This window comes from Acinonyx jubatus, chromosome D3, assembly GCF_027475565.1.
Source record: "Acinonyx jubatus isolate Ajub_Pintada_27869175 chromosome D3, VMU_Ajub_asm_v1.0, whole genome shotgun sequence".
In the NCBI taxonomy this organism is placed as follows: Eukaryota; Metazoa; Chordata; class Mammalia; order Carnivora; family Felidae; genus Acinonyx; species Acinonyx jubatus.
In genome coordinates, this window is record NC_069392.1 from 24,326,410 (window position 1) to 24,341,066 (window position 14,657).

Here is a 14,657-nt window from a genome sequence, read left to right on the forward strand (position 1 = left end):
AAAGCGACGAGGCTCTACCTCAATAGGAACGTGTGTGTGTATTTGTTTTAGTTTAGTTTAGTATATTTGTTGAAGGGCCCGCCGCACGCCAGGCAGGGTGCTGGGGGCTCCGGGGAGGTGTCTACCCTGGCGCTGGGTCGCTCCCAGGGCACAGGTGCGCCGGCGGGAGCCCGGAGAGGGGCAGCATCCTGTGCAGGGCCACCCAGCACTAGGTTGGCCAGGGGTGGCCAGGGGTGGCTCTGGTGCCAAGGGGAGCCAATTGTCAGTGAGAAGGCGAGAGAAAACAGAGGGTTGGGAGCGCTCTGCCAGAGACGGGGGCTGGAGAGTGTCTCAAATCTAACAATCCTACTAGAGACGCCGATAGCAGCATCTGTCTGTCCGGGCGTCCTTGGTGCCTGGCAGGGTGCTAACTGCTCTGCTTGCGATTCCGCCGGACCCTTCTGGTGGTTCTCTCAGAATAATACTGCCTCCGTCCCCATTTCACGGATGAGAACACAGGCTGGGGGGGCAGCTTGCGTCCCCAAGGCCGAGGCTGAAACCTGGCGCTTTGGACTCTGCGGGCCGTGAGTGGTCTTCCTGCTCTGGCCCCCTTGCTGGGCCACTGTGGGCACTGTCAGAAGGAAGGGGCAGGCTCAGGGGTCGGCCTGAAGCCCCCCCCCCCTCCCCAGCCTGTCACGTCTCTGCAGCACACAGGCCGGGAGTGGCCCGGGGGGTGCACAGGGCTGCATCTGTCACAGGTCACTGGCTGTGTGTCCAGAGGCGCCAGGAGAGGGAGCCCGATCGGAGGCTCGGGCTGGGGTGAGGGGCCTGCCCCGTCCATCCCGGGGAGTCTGGGCCTCCGATGCCACCCCGTCTCCTCCTCCAGGGCTGCAGAAGGTCTCCGGCATTCAGCCCCCGCCCCCCATTCCCAGCGCTCAGCAGCCTGGTCCCCGCGATGCCCTTGCTGCTTCGCCTCAGTGGAGCCCTCAGCCAGTTCTCAATCTAAATGACAGCTGCCCTCAGCCAAGTCAACTCCAATTAATTTCCGAAGCCTTCCAGGGGCCTGGCCGAGCCTCGCACCAGACTCCGTTGCCCCAGTGGGCCAGCGCAAGCCCCTTCTTCACCCTCGTGGGGCCGGGGAAGGTGGGGCCTCACAGGGTCCCCCCTGATCGTTGGTGGGGGGAGCCCTTTCTACCTCTCGGGAGCCCCCGTGCAAGCTCCGTGTCGCCCCCATCAGAGGGGGCTGATGTGGAAACTCAGGCAGCGTCCGTGGAGAAAGCATCGGATGGGGCCTCGGGTTTTGTCCTTGGCTACTCTGTCACCCCGGCTCATTCTCATCCCATCTGTGAGCCTTAGGATCCTTCCCCAAAAAGTGAGCGTTGGTTTCCGGGAAAGACGGGGAAGAGGGGAGGGAGGGAGAGAGAGCACCAGAGACTCAGAGAGAGACAGAGAACAAGGGAGACTGAGAAAGAATAGTGCGCGGGTGTTGAGAGGGAGACGGAAAGAGGAGGGACGGGGGTTGGGGGGTGGGTAACACCTGCCACCTTGGCTGGGACGTTTTACTTTTTCATGTGACTTTGATGCACCCACACACGTTGGCATCAGACAGACCTGGGAGTGACCCAGGCTCAGCCACTGGCTAGCTGTGTGACCGTGGGTCAGCGACGTCCCCTCTCTGAACCTCCGTTTCCTCCCCTGTGAAATGAGCTGGGGTGTCGGGCCCTCTCTCTCCAGGTGTTGGCGTCATCCGATGAGATACGGGCCGAGGCCCGGCCCGCAGGGAGCCTGAGGTCAGTGCTCCCTCTTAACATCCCTGGAGCTGATGGGACTGGGGACATGGGACATGGTCATCTTTTTCCTTTCCTCATTTGTCACAGTGACACAGAAGCCGTCCTTGAAGGGCGGACAGAGAAAGGGTAGGGGATGCCGGCAGATGCCCGGATGGAGAGTCAGTCAGGCCGCCAGCCACCAGCCCCCGTTCCTGATCCCTGAGGTTGCGGGTGCCGTTTCCTGGGGCTTATTCAGGCCGAGTATCTTAGTGCCCCTCACGTGGGGATACTTCCTGCCCACGTCGAATGTAAAATCTCATTTCCCCAAAGGAATAAAAAGAGTCAAGGAGGTTGTATATCTGTCTACTATCAGTCATCTTAGAGAGGCCCAAATAGGCCCAGAGGGGGAGAGTGACCTGCCCAAGTTCACACAGCGAAGCATAAAATATGTAACAAATCCTTATCGGGTGCCTACTGTGCGCCAGGGACCAGAGGGACAGCTGGGATCCTCGTGGGTGTGTCTGCCTTCAGGGCCCCTAGGCCAGGCTCCTCTGACAGGGACTGGACACAGGAGGGATTGTCATCCCCTTCTACAGATGGGGAAACTGAGGCTCAGCAAGTTGAGCCGGCCCAAGGTCACGGAGCTGGTGAGATTCAGATGGGGGTGGGATGTGAATCTAGGCTTCAGCGCACGCAGAGCCGGGACTCCCCCAAAGCTGCCGAGTGTGGGGGAGGATTGGCGTGGGGCTTTGGGTTTGCCACTCGCCGGCTTGGTTCGTGGCTCTGTGGATGGACTCTCTTTGTGCAGCCCAGCATCCGGTTTAGATTTGCTGTTCCTGCTCTGAGCCCAAAGTGGGTGAGTCTCCTGGAGCCTGTGTACCTCCCCGGAGGAGGGGACACGGCCCGGGGACGCACTGTGGACGGGCAGCTGAGGAGGGGTCCGCTTTGGGGTTGTGGGGCTCTGCGGAAGGGTTCCAGCTGGGTGGTAGGGGTCCCCCACATCCCAAGGGGTGGGTTCTTAGAGATGGGCCTTAGTGCTGCCTTAGAAAGGGGACTTTGGCCACCCCTGGGCAAGACTCCCTTCCGTGGCTTCTGTCTGCTGTGATAGCTGGTGGCCGTTACCTGAGCACCTGCCGCGTGCCGGGCACCGGAGAGCCTGGTGTGACTGGGCAACGAGTGGGGTGCTGTCCTTGTCCCATTTCACGGGGAAAGAAGCTGAGGCTCAGAGAGGGACAGTGATTTGCCCGAGGTCAGCCTGCTGGGGAAGTGCCAGGGACCAAGATGCAGACCTTGGTCATCTGACACCAAACCACTCCCACCCCCACCCCACCATGATGTTTTCCATCTTTGGCTGCTTGTTACAGAGGGGCCCTGAACCCGGGACTCCCCCTCTGCCAGGGTGAGATGTATCAGTGCTAGGGGGTCACTGGCGCTATCCTTGCCACTGGGAGACCTGGGGACAGAGGTGCCATCTGTGAGCAGGGAGAGGGGTCACATGCCTCAGAGTAGGGACGTCAGAGAAACGTTGCCAAAAGGCTGACAGCCAGGTGGATGGTGGGAGTCAGCAGGGGTGAGGAGGAGAGGGTGTTCTAGGCAGAAGGAACGTCAGGAGCAGGGTTGTGGAGGTGGGAAGGATCAGGGCTCTGTTGAGACTCTGAGGCTGGAGGCCCAAGAGGGGAGCAGGCCAGGTTATGCGGAGCTGGGAGCCCTGGGGAGCCCTGGAAGGCTTAAGCAGGAGAGGGGCCTGCTCTGGTTGACGCTTTAGGAAAGTCACCTGACTCACAGCAGGGGAAATGGGCTTGGGGGCCAGCACAAGGCCACCGCAGGCGGGAGACAGTGGGGGCCTGGACCGGGGTGGAGGCAGGGGGCAGGAGAGAAGCAGGTGGATTTTGGAGGCAGCCTCTTCCCTCCCTGGTGCCTGGACTCTGGGGCCTGGGCAGGAGTGAAAGGCGATGTTCAATGTCCAGAGCTAGCCGGGCCTCTCTTGGAGATGGGGAGCAGGAGCCAGGAGAATCACAGATGTGTCTGGGGGCCCACGGGACTCCCAGGCTGCAGGACAGAAGGGCCGATGGGACGTGGCTCCACCCCGTGGCTCCCCGGCCTGCTTCTGCTTTCAGGCTCAGGGGCCCAGCCCCCCCCCCCCCCCCCCCCCCCGCAGCTGAGTGGCAGCTGTCAGACGCCAGTGTCTCCCCCTGCCAGGTCCAAATAAAGGAAAAACCAAAATACATTTCCCTTTGTCGGAATCCGGGGAGGGTGAGTCGGGCGAGAGTCATTCGCTATTGTGTGCTGGGGCCCACACTGCTCCTTACATAAGCTTTGAGTTAAAAATACGCACGGAATTCTAATTTGCCTGCTCTGCCTGGGATCGCACCCCGGTCCCCCCACCCGTTGGTGGGCAGGGGGTGGGGCAGACACCCCCCCCCCCCGCCCCCGCGCCCACGGAGACGAAGAGACGGTCCTGTGGCCAGTATCCCCTGCTGGTGTATGGGCAGTATTAGGTCTGATGCCTGCAAGGCCCTGGGCTGTTGAAGAATAGTGAGGGTAATAATCCTGAGAGCAGTTAACCTTTTGGGGAGGCTCCTCATGTGCTCAAGTCTTCACCCGTGTTATCTCCGTTAATCCTCCCAGAAGCCCGTGAACTTGGTTCCCATTTTACAGCACAGGGTAACACCTTTGCTCAGGCCGCACCCTGGATCAGCACCCGGGGGGCCCTTGATCTGGGTGCTAGTTGGGAGGCCACCCTGACCTCCACAGCCCCCTCCCCCATACCTCCGGCCTTCCGTATGGAGGGCGGCAACGGGGGGGGGGGGGGGGTGTGGGCAGGAGGTGGCCGGGCAGAAGTCCCCTTTCTGAGGGCTCGAGGACAGAGGGGTAGGTGGTACTGTGTCACCAAGCCCTGCCTCGGAGCGGGGGGGCGGGGGCGGGCAGCTGCCCCCACCAAGCTCACGACCCCTGGGCCACGTGCCTCATGCGAATTGGAACCCAGCCCTGGGGATACTGAGTGCAAGGTCTGTTTTGCGGACTCTGAAAAAGAAGGCTCAGTCAGTCCCCTCCGTGGGTGTGGGCGGCCTCCCCAGAAGTGAAATTTGTTTCCCCAGGGAAACAAATGCGTGTCTTTTCCCCTCCTCCCTCCAACCCAGGCCAAAGGGGTCCCCGGGCCTTCCTGGCAGGCCCCGCGGGTCTCCCCGCTCAGGCAGGGAGTGTGCTTGCTGTGTGCTAGGCCGCGTGCTAAGCCTTTTACATGGATCATTTCCTTTAATCCTCGTAACTGCCTCCATGGCGGCCAGTCCTATTATTTCCCCCATTTTCTGGGGCTGAGGTTCTGGGGGCTCAAGTGAAGTTCGCAGAAGTCCTGTGCTCCGCAAACGGCAGGCGCTGTCATTGTTGAACCCGGTAAGGGAATATGGCATCACTTGGGTTACTCGTGTGCTCGCTGCTTTCGCACCGGCTCGGGGTCCTGCCTTTCCCCTCGTGGAATTTACTGACCCCTGTCGTGGCTGGAGAAGCACGGAAGGCAAAACCCGACGCGGTCTCGTGCTCACAGTGGGGTGAGCCGGAGGCAGCCGGTACCCCGATACCGTGATTCCAAGTTGGTGGCAAAAACGACTAAGTTAAGGGAGGCAGAGCTGAGGAAGGGCGGGATAGCTCAGCCAGGATTTGTTCTGTGCGTGAAGGAAGACCGGCGGGGGGGGGGGGGGGGGGGTTGCCCAGCTCCAGGCCCTGCCCCTGGATTGGGGACTGAAGTGGTCTGTTCTGGCCAAGAGGGGAATGTCCTTAAAAACTGCCCCGCAGCCCTTTCTTGCTGGGCGGGCGTGACATCGGGTCCCGTGACCCCAAAGCTCCTCCCCTTGGCCCCTGTGCTGCCTGCACAGGGGGGAGGCACATTCAGGGTGACACATTTTGAGTTGATGCCTCAAGGACTGACCCCCACATGCACACTGTTATCCCCTCTTTTTCTTGTATGGTCTCCCCAAGCCGCTCTGAGATGGGCCTGCCAGGGATCACCATCCCCAAGTTACAGATGGAGAAACTGAGACTCTGCAGATGGGGCCAGCTGCCCAGGTATGGGGGATCTGGGATTCCACCTCAGCCCAGCCCTTGGGGAATCCTGGACTAAAAGGAGAGGGCTGGTCTAAGCTGGTGGCTTGGCCCCCGGCGACCCCGGGGCAGTTCCATGCCCTCCGGGACCTCAGTCTTCACATCTGTCAAATAGGGATGAGGCTCACGTCACGGCCTACAGGTCCCAACAGAGCACCTCCTGTGCATGGGGTGCTGTGGCAAACAGACAGACCTTCTCCCCTCTGCAGGCACAGTCCGACGGGGGAGGCCGAGAGCTAACAAGTGGAAAATGTGACACTCCACATCAGTTTCCGCGGTGCACTGAGCAGCTGCAGGGTCTCCCCTGACCCTGTGAGCTCAGCGAGGGGTGGTTGTATCTCTGGGTCCTGGCCTGGGGGGCCGCATGCCTGCCCCCCGGGGGAGCGGGGAGTGAGGGCCTCTCTCGAGTAGGGGCAGGCCCTGACTTGAGGCCGTTTCCATGGGACTGATTTATCTGCAGCCGGAGGGGGGTGGGTGGGGGGGGTGGGGGGGGGCGCATAGCGGCAGACCTAGGGCGTGTTGGGTCCCCCTGGCTGGAATGAATCCGGAGGGAGGATGAGTTTGGTCATGCTTTGGGGTTGTCAGGAACTGAAGAATAATATTCTCTCTTAAAAATATTCCCTGTGGATATCAGACTCTCTGGCTCGTCCCAGGCAGAGGCTGGGGAATCGTGGGCCCATGCTCTGTGACATTGGGCGAGGCCCTCCCCCACTCTGAGCCCCCAGGTGGGGAGAAGGGGCACCCAGCTGCTGGGCTTGTGGGGAGGGGGGGGACGGGATGAGATCACACACGGACAGGTTCAGCTGTATGCCTGACACTCCCTCCTTAAATCCTCCCCAAGTAAGAGGAGCAGCTATTTCTAGAATCGGCGCACGGCGTGTTTAGGAGTCATCCATAACTTGGCAATAAAGCGTCTTTAGGAAATGTGGCTGTTTGGGTCAGTCTGGAAGCGTCGCTCAGCAAAGCCTGCTTCCAGAAGGGCCCCCAGGCCTCCTGCGTCTGAGCACAGAACTTGGAGAACGTTCCTTCATCTCGCGCCCTTCATCCTGCAGCCTCAGGGCAAGGGAGCCCGGCGGCAGGGCTTGGGCCTGGGTCTCGTCTTTCTCTGGCTGTGCAAACTTTGGCAGGGGGCCTCGGTTTCCGGTCTGTAAAATGGGCCCAGGCAACTGCTCTGTTGGCTCCTTGAGACGATGTGTGCGAAATGAAGTGAGGAAGCCCCTTGAGAATTTTCTCTCTCTCTCTGTCTCTCTGGCAGATGCTCCCCTCCCCCAATCCAGATCTCACAGTGCTTGGAGCAAAATCCCTTTTGCGGGGACCAGGGAGCAGGGCGTCACTGGGAGCAAGGCAAGCTTGGGCTCAAGAGCAGAGGTGTAGGGGCTGGAACCCGGGGCCCACTGTGTGCTAGGGGACCCTGAATCTGATGCCTCTAGCTTCGTGGGGTACCTTGTCCCCAGGAGGCCCTGGGTGTGGCATCAGCAGCGACACCACCACTAACAAGCTTTGAAACCTCTGGCTCAGCTTCCCCTTCTGTGAAATGGGAGCAAAGACTCCAGTCTCGTGGGCAGGAGCGGGCCCACGTGGCTAGTCCTAAGGTGGGGACGAGGCTTGGGGGCCTCTGGAAGGCCGCAAGGACCCCTCACCTCCTGGCCGCCCCAGAAACGGATGGCAGTCCCAACAGCCCCGTCTGGGGAGTGCTCTGTGCGCCAGGCCTTTATAAGGCCCGAGGGAGGTGACATTGCCCCCACCTGGGGGGAGATGAGGAACTGAGGCTTGGAGAGAGCCGGGGAATGTGGCAGGGATTAGGGGTTCAAGCCCCAGCCTGTGACTCCACCGAGGCTGTCTCCTGATCTTGCTGTCCACCCCAGGAGGGGGAGGAAGACGGTGTCTGCCTTATCCGAATCCTCCCTGATCTGCAAGGCTAGTGCCGTGCCTGGCACATAGTAGGGACTCCGTAAAGGCTTGTTAACTGGATGAATGAGCCAGGGAGAGAGTCCTTCTCCCCAGTCCCAGCTCCTCCCAGCATGCCGGTCCTAAGCTGGGTGTCTCTGGGGCTCCAGGGTGGGAGCTCACTTAGTCACAGCCTGGCCCATTCTCTGGGAGGATTTTCTCTGCAGGCCACGGCTCGGCTCCCAGGGGAGGCCTCCCCCCCCTTAATCCCGGAGGGCGGGCTGGGCGGGGTAACTCCTGCCTGGCACAGGGCCCTGGCCAGGCCTGCGCAACAGCACGCTGAGGAGGGCGGGCCGGTCACGGAGTTCAGTATCTGGGTGTGCTCCCTCGGCGGGAGCTGGGCCCCCACCCCCAATTCCAGCGCGTTAGCAGCCCCCGAAATGACCGTTCCATTCCTTCCTTGCCTTAGAACTCCCAGCTCGTGCTCTCTTTGAGTGTCATTCATACTAAGTTATGAGTGGTTGTCAGACTCTCTTGCCCCTCAAGTCTGTCGAACCCAGACATCACTATGATCGGTGGTGTTTCTGGTGCTGTGCGACTGAGAAGGAAATTGAAGGGATTTTCGCTGAGGGTGTAGGGGAGGAACCGACTCCCTCACCCGCACCACCGCCAGTCTCTCCGTGAAGCAGCTGGGGTGGGCAAAGGACACTGGTCTCAGCAGTTTGCTGCTGTTTCAGGAAGTCCCCAGCACGTAGTAGGCCCTTAGTGAGTGTCTGTCCAGAGGATGACAAGAGAATGAACCGTGTTCTGGACCCTGACAGTCCTCCCCTCCACCCTTTGACCGTATAGCTGGCGAACTCCTACATATGCTTCAATGCCCACTTTACATACCCCTCCTCCAGGAAGCCCTCCCAACTTATTCCACATCCAGTTAATCTTTTGGGAACTCTAGTCCGTCAGAGATGGGCAAACCCTGCCCAATTCTCCCATTTCCTGAAGGGAAACACCTGACCCCGAGCCAAGGGCCTACCCTTTGCGGAGGTCTCCCAGCCACGTCAGAGGCAACCTCAGGGGGATTTGAACCAGACATCTCTAGATCTCCTCCGGCGGTCTTCAGGCATGAAAAGAGGGCGTGGGCGGTGTCTCTCTTCCCACGCACGTCTCTCCGACTCCGCCCCCCCCCCCCCCCCCTCCTTAGGGCCTCCTACAAGAGCGGAGCAAGCTCCTAACCTTTCTTCCTTTTTTTCTCTGCAGCCCATGACCTCCCTGCAAATAAGGCCTCAGCCACCCAGCCGGGCAACCACTTGCAGTGCCTGTCTGTCCACTGCACAGACGACGTGGGTGACACCAAGGCCCGAGCCTCCGTGCCCACCTGGCGGTCTCTGCACTCCGACATTTCCAACAGATTCGGGACGTTCGTGGCCGCCCTGACTTGAATTGACAAGAAATGCCCCTCCCTCCCCTTCCCCCCCCCCCCCGGGCCCTTTCCTCCCCCCACCCCCCTCTCCTCCTGCCCCGGACCCCCTCCGCCCACCCCACCCTCCTGGTAATTTGAAAGGGCCACTATTGCTGAGTGGATGATTTTTTTTTCTAGGTTGGTACCTGCTTAGTGGCATATGGACCGGAAAGGGTTAATTTAAAGGGGAAAAAAAAAAGCCTCAAAAAATTTTTTTAAAAAAAGAAACTTGTCTGCCACAGTATGTTACCAGTGTTAACCCTTCTGCAGTTAGCAAACTTTTGCTTCAGCCTTTTTCCTGCTAGATATAATTCCCGTTTTTCTGTAATCTTGGCATACGTTTTTTAGATGACCTCTTTCCTTGTTTTATTTTCATGCTGCTGTATGTCCAAAGCATTGTTATTTCATAATAAGACAAGAGTTACTTTCTTTTTTATTCTCCTTTATTCTTGTCCCTCTCCCCCTCCCCCCCACCCCACCGCCTTTTCTTTCTTTCTTTCTTTCTTTTTTTTTCTTTTTGCTTTGTTCACTGCTTATTAAAATGGAAATCCTGGAGAATAGTAGTTCTGGAAGATTGCCGGGTGAAAGTCAAATTGTCATCACGATGTTATATATTGACACCCAACTGTCATCAGTCAGGCAGGAGCCAAACAATTAATGCCCCCCTTAGGTCTTCCGCCTGGGATTTTGTTTTGTCTGTTCGCTAAGAAAATAGAGAGAGATATATTTTTTGTTCCTACAAACACACGCTCAGCCTTCAGCTCCGTTCTGTCTTCTGCTGGAAGCTGTCCTCTCTGCTACGGAGGTGATGATGTGTCCAGCCCGCTCAGTGGGAAGGAGTCGGAATGTTCAACAGTGGTGTTTTTTCTCTCCTTTTCTGGGCCTCTGTGCAAACGCCCAGGCTCTGAATTTTCATGCTATGCTAACCAGCCTTAGTGTGCATGGGGGATGGTGCCTTTCCAGCTTGCAGAGCCTCTGGGGGCTCCTGGCTCCCGCCCTGCTGCAGCCGGGCCCGGCTGGGGTGGTGGGTGCCCAAGTTAGGGGAGGGTCAGTTCTTAGCCCTTGACCTTTGCCGACAGCTGTTCCCATGCAGGCATTGTGGGAGGAAGGAGGTGGGATGCGTGTATCTCCCTCACCTCTCCCATTCTGTCCCCACCTCCCCATCTGTGTTTTTCCCCCTCCAACCTGGGCAACCAACCTCCCATCCCTGGGAGGAATGGGGCGTTTGCCAGGGCAGGGAAGGAGCCCTCAGGCTCAGCCTGCCAAGCCCCCCCCCATCTCCGAACATGGGTGTATCTCTCTGCAGGGGTTTGCGGGCTCCTGCGGGTTATGGGAAGGGAACAATGAATAGAACCAATGACTTTGATTCCTGGGCCTTTTTATGTAAGCCTGGAATACCCCCCACCCATCTTTTGATTTAATCTCACCCTGTTGCAAAACAAGAGCCAAGTCCTATGCGCCTCACCAAGAAATAATCTCTCAGAGCTGAGAGGTGGGGCGGCTAGGTGAGTGGCATCAGAGAGCGGGGCTCCTGGACCCAGTGGGGGACCCAGAACGGCAGTCATTGGGAGCCCAGAGTTGGTGGGGCAGGCACCTTTGGGTGCTGTGGACGCCTACGAAAGGCTTGTATGGCTCGGCGGGGTGGGGGGGTGTGGGGGGGCTGTGGGGGGCACACAGATTCCAGGTGGGCCAGACAAGAAGCCGCGGATAGCCTCTCACCCACGTCAGTATCTCCCGTATTTTACTTCAGTTTTTGTTCAAGAGCAAGTCTTACTGAACGCCCCTTTTGAGCCTTGCGTCCCCTCCCCTCTGCCCCCAGGTCCCCAAGAGTTCACAGACCTGGCTTTTTTGTTGTTGTGTTTTAGCAAGTGACCTGAAGGCTTGGGGCTCACCATACAACACGCACACTTTATTTCAAAGAACTTTTCAGCGAAGGGAGAAGAGGGTCATCTCACTCTTTCCCCTCCCCCTCATCTTTCCCGCGAAGGTGGGGGCGGGATCCTTTTGGCTGGGGTCTTGAGACTAGAAGGTCCTTGCATGGACTGTCTGACCAGAGCCCCGGCCCCGGGCCCCGTAGAAGGCAGGCAGAAGCAAGGGGTTGTGAACTGATCAGCCTCCAGAAGGTGTGAACCGTTTTCTGCCTCCAGAGGAAAGAAAGAGAGAATGTCCCCCTTCCCCGGGCTGCAGGAGGGTCAGTCACAGTCTGAGCAGAACTCCACACCCCCTCTGATTCCACCAGGTACAACAGGTTGAAAGCTGCATCGTTTTATTTTATTTTTTAAACAGGAATGATTTCTCCTTAATTGCTTAAGGCGGGGGAGCCAAGCGTCTTGACTTTCCCTGTGTTGAGTTCATTAGCACCTGGCCATCAGCTCAAGGTCCCCGCAACGTCGGAAACCCCTGAAGTTTTAAGCTTCCTCGCTCCCCACGACCCCAGAATGGAACAGCTTTAAAAATAGCCTTAAGCAAAAGGATGTTATTTCATTAAATTTGGTTTAATGGAAAGAATCAAAGCAAATTAAAAACACGCCCAACCCACGAGACTCCAAACACTGGTAATCGGTACTGCATAGCAAACTTTTTTTTGGGAAAGAAAACGAAAACGTTATTGCACATGTAAAATATGAAATCTTAACTCTGCTGTGTGTTAGGCAATCCTGTAATCTTTTTTGACTCTTAAAAGAAATTCATTTCTGAAATGCTTGGTTGGAAGACTGTGACAATAGCTCATGAAATTGAGTGTTATTTTTTTCTTTCTTTTTTAAAAAAAATATGTAAAGTGCAGTCTTCTGTATTCATGCATATTGTATATACCTGTATATGTTTTCCTGAGCAGCTAAATAACAATAAATATGACGTTAATGGTGACTGTGGTACATTTGTGGGCGGGGCTTTGCTTGCTTTTCCTCCTGCCCCCTCCTTTTTCCGTAGGTCTGTCCCAGGTTCCGTGGGGGACGGGAGTGCAGGTCTGGATGCTGCAGGGCGTGCGTGCACGCGTGCTCATGTGCATGCGTGTGATGATGCTGTTCTAAGTTGGGTCATCTCCGAGTTTTGGAACCCGGGCACTGTTGATGCCTGGGCTGGATAATTCTTTACGGTGGGGCTGTCCTGTGCACTGTGGGGTGTTCAGCAGTATCCCTGGCCACTACCCACTGGGTGCCACCTGGGACTGAGAACCTCTGGTATCTGATGGGTGCCGGAGGGAAGGGGCAAGGAGAGACCACCCGAGTGGACTTACTGTGGCTATTCTTTGGGGTCCCAGCACTGAGTTCAGATCCCAGGGAGCTTTGTGACCTCCCGCAAGCGACATTTGGAGACTCCCACTTCCCCTTTTTCCTCATCTGCGAAATGGGTCAGATCTGTGGAGTTACAGGAGACAACGCATGTGGACCCAGCAGGTGGGAGGGCTCCATGTGGATAAATTGCTAGCGCTGTATCCTTTCAGAGCGGGGCACAGCTGACAGCCTGTTGGGCTCGGGCTCTCCTGGGCTGGATGCTGCTTCCTCCGCGAACAACCATGGGCTGTGGGCAGGTGGTTTAAGCCTGGTCTCCATTTTCTTGTCTCAGAAATGGAGCAAATGCCATCTAGCTTGAAGGTTACCACGAGCGCCAACCCTGTTCCAGGCCCCGTAAAAGCTCTGCCACCTTATGGACAGCAGCTTCATTCTGGTACCTGCAGCCTCAGACTCGAGGTCATTGCAAAACAGTAGTTTGCAAAAGGGGGTTTGGGGGTGGAGAGACAAAGTAAATTGCAGTTAAAAGTGAGAATATGCCCAATAGCCCATGGCAATATGAGGGATGAATGTCACTCTGTGAGATTCATGAATCCCATGTAGGGGGCTTAGGGAGGGTTTCCTTCAGCAAGTTATGTCCGGGTGGGGTTTTGAAGGATGAATAGGAGTTCGTCTTACTCATCCCAGCATATAAATTGACCCTAATTGGGCAGACATTTTGTTGTATTTCTTCCCTTTATCAGTTCAGAGTCTCTTTATATACGCAAAGGCATATTTGTCAGAATATAGAGTTTTAAGGACAAGGCTCGTATATCCACTTTAATGTGGAGACGCTTAAAAATCTCTCTAACCTTTAAAGGTCTCCTGCTCAAAATGACAGTGGTGTATGATCATGTTCAGTATCCAAGGAAGGGAAGCGATATGACAGAATGATGAGCATTGGGTGTGGGCATTTGGGAGACTTCAGGTCGGTGTGAAATGACTGAGGGGCTGAGTCCCCCTGCTGTCGCAGAGGGCCCAAGAACCAGAGAACCACGGACTGGCACGTCACTGGGGGGGGGGGGGTGAGAACATGTGACGTGGGGGCTGCCACGTGGGGGTGCATGTTGGCCTCGGGGGGGTTCCAGGGGAGGGTACAGGTTGCAGTTGACCTTTCCATCTGGACAGAGGAACACCGTCTTAGCCAGATGTCCGGCCACATAGCTTCTCCACCCAGCACTGACCTTCCGGAGGGTTGAGGCTCCATCTCAAGACAGGGGATGAAGGACAGCCTAGGTGGCTCAGTCGGTTAAGCATCCGACCCTTGATTTCAGCTTAGGTCATGACATCACAGTTTGTGGGCTGGGGGCGCAGAGCCTGCTTGGGATTCTCTCTCCCTCTGCCCCTCCCCTACTCGCACTCATGCTCTCTTTGACTCTCTCTCTCTCTCTCTCTCTCAAAATAACTATCAGATGTGGGGCTCGATCTCACAACCATATCAGGACCCGAGCCACAATCGAGAGTCAGACGCTTAACTGACTGAGCCACCCAGATGCCCCCGAAATGACTTTAAAGTGTATAGTCCAGGAATTTTGGTAAAAACTTACAGTGTTGTCGTCCATCCCTGCTATCCACTTCTAGAACATTCCTATCGCCCCAAAATGAAATCCTGTACTCATGATCACTAAATGCCCGTGATCTCCTCCTTCTAGCCCCCGGCAACCACTAACGTATTTCCTGCTTCTATGGCTTTGCCAGTTCTAAACATTTCAGATAAACAGAATCGTACAATATGTGGTCCTTTGAGACTGGCTGCTTTCACTCAGCCTGAAGTTCTCAGGTGTGTACCTTTTTTTTTTTAAATGTTTTTGGAACGTTTATTTATTTTTCAGAGAGAGAGAGACAGAGCATGAGCGGGGAGGGGCAGAGAGAGAGGGAGACACAGAATGCGAAGCAGGCTCCAGGCTCTGAGCTGTCAGCACAGAGCCCCATGTGGGGCTTGAATCCACGAGCCATGAGATCATGACCTGAGCTGAAGTGGGACGCTCAACCGACTGAGCCACCCAGGCACCCAGGTTTGCACCTTTTTAATGGCTAAATACTATTCTACTCTATGACTATAGCACATTTTTATTTAGCCACCAGCATGGACATTAGGGTTGCTCACGTTTTTTGGCTATTGTACATGATATTTCTGTGAACATTCAGGTAGAAGTTTCTCTAGGAACATATGTTTTCAATTCCCCTGGGTGTATA

At 56.6% G+C, this 14,657-nt stretch overlaps 1 protein-coding gene across 2 annotated transcripts in view; it reads left to right on the forward strand.

Moving 5' to 3' along the window:
• Positions 1-12,057, forward strand: part of MN1 (MN1 proto-oncogene, transcriptional regulator) — a 48,342-nt gene extending 36,285 nt beyond the window's left edge. Inside the window, exons 2-3 of one of the 2 annotated variants that reach the window (XM_027050919.2) lie at positions 5,724-5,810; positions 8,988-9,081. In XM_027050919.2, coding sequence (XP_026906720.2) covers positions 5,724-5,782 — 59 coding nt within the window. In that variant the 3' untranslated portion in view covers positions 5,783-5,810; positions 8,988-9,081. Of the gene's footprint in view, positions 1-5,723; positions 5,811-8,987 lie in introns of both variants that reach the window. The other variant, XM_027050917.2, reaches the window with a different exon arrangement.
• Positions 12,058-14,657: the final 2,600 nt, after the last annotated feature.